This window comes from Barbatula barbatula, assembly GCF_947034865.1.
Source record: "Barbatula barbatula genome assembly, chromosome: 21".
In the NCBI taxonomy this organism is placed as follows: Eukaryota; Metazoa; Chordata; class Actinopteri; order Cypriniformes; family Nemacheilidae; genus Barbatula; species Barbatula barbatula.
Window position 1 is genome coordinate 1,217,797 of NC_136784.1, and position 9,501 is coordinate 1,227,297.

General features: G+C 40.9%; 1 protein-coding gene across 1 annotated transcript in view; it reads left to right on the forward strand.

Annotated features, from left to right (window-relative positions):
- Window positions 1-9,501, forward strand: part of rapgef5a (Rap guanine nucleotide exchange factor (GEF) 5a) — a gene marked incomplete at its 5' end in the record, with an annotated part of 38,790 nt that overhangs the window by 11,355 nt on the left and 17,934 nt on the right. The window contains 6 exons of the mRNA XM_079484694.1: window positions 2,409-2,530; window positions 2,843-3,005; window positions 7,091-7,172; window positions 7,842-7,890; window positions 8,103-8,179; window positions 9,139-9,267. Of these exons, the coding sequence (XP_079340820.1) occupies window positions 2,409-2,530; window positions 2,843-3,005; window positions 7,091-7,172; window positions 7,842-7,890; window positions 8,103-8,179; window positions 9,139-9,267 (622 nt within the window). The remainder of the gene's footprint in view (window positions 1-2,408; window positions 2,531-2,842; window positions 3,006-7,090; window positions 7,173-7,841; window positions 7,891-8,102; window positions 8,180-9,138; window positions 9,268-9,501) is intronic.

The window sequence follows — 9,501 nt, forward strand, 5'->3', positions numbered from 1 at the left end:
GTTCAGGAGGAGTTATGTTAGTGTGGAGCTGATGCAGTGTGTTTATGTGTTTGTGTGTGTGTGTTCAGGAGGAGTTATGTTAGCGTGGAGCCGATGCAGTGTGTTTATATGTTTGTGTGTGTGTGTGTGTGTTCAGGAGGAGTTATGTTAGTGTGGAGCTGATGCAGTGTGTTTATATGTTTGTGTGTGTGTGTGTGTGTTCAGGAGGAGTTATGTTAGTGTGGAGCTGATGCAGTGTGTTTATGTGTTTGTGTGTGTGTGTTCAGGAGGAGTTATGTTAGCGTGGAGCCGATGCAGTGTGTTTATATGTTTGTGTGTGTGTGTGTGTGTTCAGGAGGAGTTATGTTAGCGTGGAGCCGATGCAGTGTGTTTATGTGTTTGTTTGTGTGTGTGTGTGTGTGTTCAGGAGGAGTTATGTTAGCATGGAGCCGATGCAGTGTGTTTATGTGTTTGTGTGTGTGTGTGTGTGTGTGTTCAGGAGGAGTTATGTTAGCGTGGAGCTGATGCAGTGTGTTTATATTTTTATGTGTTTGTGTGTGTCTGTGTGTGTGTGTGTGTGTGTTCAGGAGGAGTTATGTTAGCGTGGAGCTGATGCAGTGTGTTTATATTTTTATGTGTTTGTGTGTGTGTTCAGGATGAGTTATGTTAGCGTGGAGCTGATGCAGTGTGTTTATGTGCTTGTGTGTCTGTGTGTGTCTGTGTGTGTGTGTGTGTGTGTGTTCAGGAGGAGTTATGTTAGTGTGGAGCTGATGCAGTGTGTTTATGTGTTTGTGTGTCTGTGTGTGTCTGTGTGTGTGTGTGTTCAGGAGGAGTTATGTTAGCGTGGAGCTGATGCAGTGTGTTTATGTGTTTGTGTGTCTGTGTGTGTCTGTGTGTGTGTGTGTTCAGGAGGAGTTATGTTAGCGTGGAGCTGATGCAGTGTGTTTATGTGCTTGTGTGTCTGTGTGTGTCTGTTTGTGTGTGTGTGTGTGTGCTCAGGAGGAGTTATGTTAGTGTGGAGCTGATGCAGTGTGTTTATGTGTTTGTGTGTGTGTGTGTGTGTGTTCAGGAGGAGTTATGTTAGCGTGGAGCTGATGCAGTGTGTTTATGTGTTTGTGTGTCTGTGTGTGTCTGTGTGTGTGTGTGTTCAGGAGGAGTTATGTTAGCGTGGAGCTGATGCAGTGTGTTTATGTGCTTGTGTGTCTGTGTGTGTCTGTTTGTGTGTGTGTGTGTGTGTGCTCAGGAGGAGTTATGTTAGTGTGGAGCTGATGCAGTGTGTTTATGTGTTTGTGTGTCTGTGTGTGTCTGTGTGTGTGTGTGTTCAGGAGGAGTTATGTTAGCGTGGAGCTGATGCAGTGTGTTTATGTGCTTGTGTGTCTGTGTGTGTCTGTTTGTGTGTGTGTGTGTGTGCTCAGGAGGAGTTATGTTAGTGTGGAGCTGATGCAGTGTGTTTATGTGTTTGTGTGTGTGTGTTCAGGAGGAGTTATGTTAGTGTGGAGCTGATGCAGTGTGTTTATGTGTTTGTTTGTGTGTGTGTGTGTGTGTGTGTGCTCAGGAGGAGTTATGTTAGTGTGGAGCTGATGCAGTGTGTTTATGTGTTTGTGTGTGTGTGTTCAGGAGGAGTTATGTTAGCGTGGAGCTGATGCAGTGTGTTTATGTGTTTGTGTGTCTGTGTGTGTGTGTGTGTGTGTGTTCAGGAGGAGTTATGTTAGTGTGGAGCTGATGCAGTGTGTTTATGTGTTTGTGTGTGTGTGTTCAGGAGGAGTTATGTTAGCGTGGAGCCGATGCAGTGTGTTTATATGTTTGTGTGTGTGTGTGTGTGTTCAGGAGGAGTTATGTTAGTGTGGAGCTGATGCAGTGTGTTTATATGTTTGTGTGTGTGTGTGTGTGTTCAGGAGGAGTTATGTTAGTGTGGAGCTGATGCAGTGTGTTTATGTGTTTGTGTGTGTGTGTTCAGGAGGAGTTATGTTAGCGTGGAGCCGATGCAGTGTGTTTATATGTTTGTGTGTGTGTGTGTGTGTTCAGGAGGAGTTATGTTAGCGTGGAGCCGATGCAGTGTGTTTATATGTTTGTGTGTGTGTGTGTGTGTTCAGGAGGAGTTATGTTAGTGTGGAGCTGATGCAGTGTGTTTATGTGTTTGTGTGTGTGTGTTCAGGAGGAGTTATGTTAGCGTGGAGCCGATGCAGTGTGTTTATATGTTTGTGTGTGTGTGTGTGTGTTCAGGAGGAGTTATGTTAGTGTGGAGCTGATGCAGTGTGTTTATGTGTTTGTGTGTGTGTGTTCAGGAGGAGTTATGTTAGCGTGGAGCCGATGCAGTGTGTTTATATGTTTGTGTGTGTGTGTGTGTGTTCAGGAGGAGTTATGTTAGCGTGGAGCTGATGCAGTGTGTTTATATGTTTGTGTGTCTGTGTGTGTGTGTGTGTGTTCAGGAGGAGTTATGTCGGTGTGGAGTTGGTGCAGTGGCTCCTGGAACAGTGTGTTTCAGTTCAGTGCCGGTTAATGGCGTCACGTGTCTGGCAGGTGCTTCTGGAGCTGGGAATACTGCATTCAGGTAATACACACACATATGTCTGGTTTACTATCTCCGTGAGGACAGTCCATAGGCGAAATGATTTTATACTGCACAAACTGTATATTTTATCCCCTAAACGTAAAGATCATAGAAATCTTTTTGCATGATTAGATTTTCAAACAATAGCGTTCTGTACAACCTTGTTTGCCTGTGGAAACCTCGATTTTGGTCCCCACGGTGACACGAGTCCCCATGAGTTAGTGTGCGTTCAGGTTTAGGTCCCCACCGGGATATAAAACAAGGCCACATGTATAGACGCATGCATTCACACACTTTCTGCCTCTCCTGCAGTGGACCATCGGGTTGTGTTTGAAGACTCAAACACGTATTATCAGTTCTCGTTTGAGGAGTGTGACGTTCAGGGCTGTGAGTTCAGAAATGAGGAGGAATGGCAGAATGGAGTGCGTCTTCTCCTTCAGATCGTACCCTACGTCCAGTTCAGAGTCGTCAGTCCGTGAGTACACACACACACACACACACACAGTCCTGTTTAAAGAATGATGTACTACAGTAGTATTTCTGGAGCGTGCCGTATATGTGATGGATCATATGCATTAGACAACCATGCAATTCTGTATCCCACAATGCACTGCAGTCAACTTTCATCTTCAGTGCTGTGATTCAACCGACGCTGTATTGCTAGATGTCTTATTTATATAAAATAAGTATACTGTACTTCAAGTTCATTTTATTACTTAAGTATCTGTCAAGTTTTTCTATGTATACTTTAGGAACTAAGTATACCAATTCCAACGTACCAGTAGTATACAACACTTGCAAGTGTACTGGACTAAAGTGGCCCACTTCTTAGTTTATGAAAGTATACTGCATGTATAACAGTACTTTACAGGCACACTTAGTTTTTCATTTGTGCCCCAAATACAAGTTTACTAGATTAATGGCACATGTTTTGCACTTTGTAGTATGAAAGTACACTGTGAGGTGTATTCTCTCAGCAGACTACTAGTTTGCAAGTTTTTGTGCTGCTAGTCTACTCGTAAGTTTTGTTGAACTTAACATCATACTTATAATTGACTATTTTATGAAAAAAATAACTAAAAGTGTGGATACAACTACAAGCCAAGCGTACTTCGAATACCTGATTGTATTTAAAAGTGTATCTCTCTCAAAAGATCAAGAACAAGATAAACACTTAAAGTGGACTTAAGTATTTTTTGAGACATACATAAAGAGACTTACTGTATTCTTTCTTTTAATGCAAGCGTGCTAGTATTCTAATAGAAAATTATTTTGTACTGTAAGGGTTGTTTCGATACTGCATATTAAATTACTACTTATACATTTTTATTGTTGCATAATAAAATGTGAGTTGAATATATGAGGCCATGTGACTATAAACCATACTACTGTTGATACTATATGCTATTTCCCATGCTATATATACGCTATAGTTGTCATTTTTTGCGTGGTCTTCACAGCTGATTATTATTATACAAATCTTTTGTTTCCTCTCATGGTTGTGTTTTCCTCTATTACACCGCTATACATTTACATATTTATATGGTTATTTCTTTCCTACTGCATGCAGAAGCATTACATTTACATTTATGCATTTGGCAGACGCTTTTATCCAAAGCGACTTACATTGCATTATCCTATACATTTATACACAGGTATCTGCAATCCCCTGGGATCCAACACACAACCTTGCGTTGTTAACACAATGCTCTTACCACTGAGATACAGGAAAGCATTTTGTGAACCATCAAAATCTGAGTAACAGAACGCGCGTGTGATGGAAAAGTTGTTTCAGAAAGTTTTGATGAGAGATGATTTTGTTGTTTGTAATACTAAATCATGCACACGATGAGGAGAAGGAAAACGTAAAGAGAGTGAACGAGAGCAGTTCGTGATGTGGTATTTCTGTGGATCTGCTGGGAGATTTGAGTTTTGTTAGCGTTGACTCGATATCCCAGCGAGATGTGAACATCCAGATTAAATTTGATCAGACAGTTGATGTCATTTTCAGGAAGGTGAACACGGGATGGCGTTCCGTGTCCACGCCAGCCTTTTTTTCTCTCTTTACAGAATTGGAAGTGACACAGCTCAGCCTCGGCGACACCAGACAGCGGGTCGCTCGATTCCGTTCGGCTTCACAGAGCCGCGGTTCGACCTCAATCAGCCAGAATCTCTTTGCCTCCGGGTTTCATCGCACACGCACACGCGGCAGAGAGGCTTTTACAGCAGAAATGAGATCTTCACACACGACTCCTTCCAATAAAAACTGGAGTTATCGTAGTCTCAGATGCTTCTTCTGAAATTGTTTTCGAGAAATAATTGATGAGTATGGAGGTGTAAATGAATGTAGATTGTGGAGGTCAATTCATCTGGATTTGGGTACATTTGATGAGCTCAGTTTGACACATTGTTGACATCTCTTCTCAAACGCTAAAGACATTTGAGACGTTTCTGACTTTAAGGTCTCTAAGAGAAAAGTGTTGAGATCTTTTCTCTTAAAAGCAGTTTCTCTTGTGATTTCAGAAAGCCGATTGTCACAGAGCTCGCATCAGAGTAAAACAACATTTTTGCGAGGTTGTTTGAAGCCAATTTGCATTTAACCGTGTCATCAACTCATGACAGAACATGTAGTGTAAAACAACTTTCACTTCTAAACAAAACCCACTTCAAATCAAAAACACCGTACCCCAGTTTTCCAGAGACGTCAAACAGTATTTTTGTATTAGTCGGACGTGTGTGTGTGTGTGTATATATATGTCGTGTGACACATGCGTGTGTGTTTTCATAGATTTGTGTCGCTCGCGACTGTTTCTTTAACAGAATGAGAAACCCTGAAGCTAAAGGAGGCGACGGCCTTCTTTTTACTCACTCTTCTCACTCTTCGCTGTTCATTTGCATTTGATTTGATCTTCTGTTCTGTTGAAACTCGTACGGGCTGAGTGAGCTCAGATTTGCGTATGTGTGTTGACATTAGCCCGAGTGTGTACTTCAGCGTGTGTGTTGTCTTCAGAGGGCGTGTCTGACTCGTGTAGTGAAGTCGGCGCCATTACACATCTCTTCATCCTCTGTATTGGTGGTGGAGATGAAAGTCGGTCTGTGTGATGAATGAAGTGACAGTGAGAGCCGAAGAAACTTTACCCCACTTCTCAAACTCACTGGCCCAGTTTAAACTCACTGTGATGTGACGGGATGTGATGATGCTGGTTTCCATCTACATGGTACTTTTATAGCAGCGCGTCCCAGATTATAACAGATTGAATTCTAATTCATCTCTGATTCATGTTTGTGGTATATTTAGGCTCTACACGCTCGAACATAAAGGATTGAAAAAGGGTTTTACAGAAGAGTTATTTATAGTTTTAGGTTCTGAAAGAACGTCTGAAAAACGTCCAACCAACCAAAATACTTATTTGAGGAATATTATCAGGATTTGTTTTATGTAAAGCAATTCTACACAGCTTTAGATGTGTTGCTGATAAAAAAGGTTTTCTGCTCAAACTAAACTAAAGAACCATTGAAGAGCCTTTAGAGAAGTTGACCCAAAGGTATTGCCTTGACCAGAGGTATTATTTTTGTTCATGTAATGAAATATATTTTCATGTTAATGTTTTATTTAGTAATGTTCGTGTCAATCAGCGTTTTGTTCACATGTTATGCAGTACACTGTCAGTAGGGGGCAATAGACAGCTAAGGGCTTTTAAAGCTCATTCTCTGGGTTGTTGTTTTTTTGCAGTTTGCAGTGGCACATAACTATAGTATATACTTGTGTAGTGTGCATACTTTCCACAAGATCTACATGTTCTGTACGAATAGTCCCAAAGGACAGTTTAGTTTCTCAAAGGCTTCGGAGTCTAACACTTCATGTATTTGTCAGTATTGCACCGTGAGATTTTTCTTGATGTTTCAACCAAAATGACTCATGAGAAAAAACTAAGACAATACTTGAGATACAGCAAGTGAAGTGCATAGAGAGTAAAATGATTGAAGAGACACACCTGAGACTTTGATGAGATCATAAGGGAGACATTCGTGACTTTTTAATTACATTTGTAATTCAATATTAGCGAAGTCTCAATTCTGTATAAGCAACTGCTGAAATGTTTCCCACAATGCACTCATAAATCTTCCATTTTCAGTTTAATGTCGGATGAAAAATTCAATCGATATTACATTTAAGAGTGACGTCTTTACTTTAGTCAGTCTAATGAAAAGGTTTACTTTTGAATGAAATGAATCATGATTCGATTATTACGCAATGCATTATAGGCGTTTTTATTTTCATTTTATATATATATATATATATATATATATATATATGTAAATGTTTATTAATTGATGAATATTTGCGTGTATGTGTTTAAAAATACAGAATTAATATGCAAAGTACACACACTTATATTATGTAAGCACACATGTTTATTCTGGATGCGATCAATCGTTTGAGAGCCCTACTGCAAACACATCATCAGCTTTATTTGATCCTTTGGGTTTTATTGTCAAACTCATTCGTTGTCACGTCAAAGAAGTTTTATCAAGTGTGTGTTCGTGTGTCTTTGACAGACCAGAGGAAGATCCCGACAGAAAGCGAGATATCTGCGGTGAGATCCTTCAGATGAAAGCTCTCGAGAGACTCACGTCTACAGTAAGTGTGTGTGTGTGCTTGTACGGGCAGTGACCCGTGTCACAGATCTGTGTCTTCATGTCCTCTGGTGTGTGTAAAGATCCACTCCAGTCTGACAGAATATCATCCATCACACGCCACCGGTGCACAGAGACAACATCCATTTAACTTACAGAAAACCTCAATGTCCCTGTCTGGAGAAGTGATGAAAATGACCAGAAACATGGACATTTCTCCTTATTCTCAGTTCTGATATATTTCTTTAGAAAATAATGCCACTGTAATGCACTGCGAATATATTCAAATGTCAAACTCCCTTTACTCTTCATGTGAGCAATTATTTAGGTTTCAAATACAGCACATGTGTAGTCTGATATCTCACGAGTCTCATCTTGTTTGAGACTCTAAATCTGTTTTAAGAGCGATTCGTGAAAATGGGAATAGATAATTCCCTTTTTACTTCTGAACAATGTGATTTAATGCATTAAATGTCCTCTGGTGATCATCATTCAGTCACATCATGTATTTAATCTGAGATCTGTTTATACCCGAGCACATGGAGCGTAATGCAGCGTTTTAATAGTGAAGTCCAATATGAAAGTCTCATGAGACGTGTGATGCATGAACATAGATTAAAGTTATTTTTATCTTTAAATAAAATAATGAATATGGAGTTTTTGTTTTCCGCAGGTACAGAATGAACTAGCTGCTGCTCTTGCGAGAAAAGCAAAGAAATCAAGTAAGATGTTTGAATATTTCATGTATAATCGTGATTTTCGTTCTTTATCGCAGCTAACTGTCAATAAAGTATTTTGAGTTCTGGAAAGCTTCACAGTAGGATGATTTTTTTATGTTCACGTAAGGAAAGATGCCTTTCAATATTGCTGCATAATTGAGAATATGGTCGATGCATCATTGCTTTATAAATGTTGTTTGTGTTGTTAACCATAGTGTCAGAAGATGAGAGCTCAGAGGCATCCGACTGTGCTTCCCCGGACCCTCCGAAGCCCACCGAAGACAAAAGCAAGGTAAACAAACAAACACAAATGTACAGAATGCATCTCAGAACTCAAACCTTAAAACGCACATCCTAAAGCAGCTACTGTATAAGCAGTCGTTCATTTATAAACACTGCCTAACACACACAGAGAGAGAGAGAGAGAGAGAGAGAGAGAGAGTGGGTGGCAGTAAGTGGTACTGGAGGTCTCTCTGCATCTTCAAACGTGGGAAGCGGTTTACTCGAGATCTGAAAGATTCAGCAGTCTGATCTCAGAATAACACTCTAATGGTCTTGTGTAACAGAGCGAGGACAGCGTGTTGTTGTTCAGGAGGAAGTTGGTGTACAAGGGACAGGAAATGACGTGTGACTCTTTGATGGTTTGTTGTTGAGTGTGTTCACCTGTGTGTATGTGTGTGTGTGTGAGTTTAGTGAAGCGGGACAGGATCAGATTAGTTCTCCTCTGTGGTTAACATCCACCCAGAGTCCAGGCCATCATTACCCACTCATTAAAGTGAAGGTAATAACATCCCCACCCCTGTCTGTCTCTCTCTACTTTTATTGCTCTATCAATTCAATTTTCAAGTTAAAAAAGTATAGAAAAAGATAAGAGTTGAGAAAGTATAGAAAAAGAATGCAGCAATATTAAATATATTGAATAGTAGAAAGATATTCCTCTCTCTCTCTCTCAGATGCTGTCATTACTGACTTTCCTCCTCTTTGTGGGCGGAGCCACAAAGACACACCCCTCTCTTTCTCACACACACACACACGCGTGCGTTTAGAGTTTCATACAGAAGAATGACACACACATTCAGGTGGACTGTTTCAGAGTTTGATAGTATCAGAATGAATGAGCGATCGGAGCGCTTCCCTCAAACACAGTAGTTCTCAAAGCCACACGTCTGGACTCGGAGCGCGTCTTGACTGCGTGTGATGTCGTGGGGTTGTGGATTGAAGTATTTGTTCTCTTTGCCTCCGGTTCTGCAGCAGGTGGGCGTCTGTGCTCTCCGAGCTCCGGATGACTTCTCGAGGCTGGAGATGGTCCAGCGGCTGGCTAAAGACGGATACCGCTTCCTTCAGAACCAGAACTACAGGCTGCCGGATCGCTCTGCACAGGTACGTCAAGGGTCACAATGTTGGTTACAGTTGCTTTGGGAACTGCAGGTCAAGGGTCAGAGGATGAGGTCAGGTGAGCCCAGCAGAAAACGTTATTGTTCTACACATTTGTCAGATTTCGGACTCTTTTTCTCAGGAGAGATATCTGAACTTTTTCCATTTGTTCTTTCCTGAAATCTCTTTGATTTCTTGAAGAATTTTATAGAGATATTTTATTTGATTTTAACCATATTT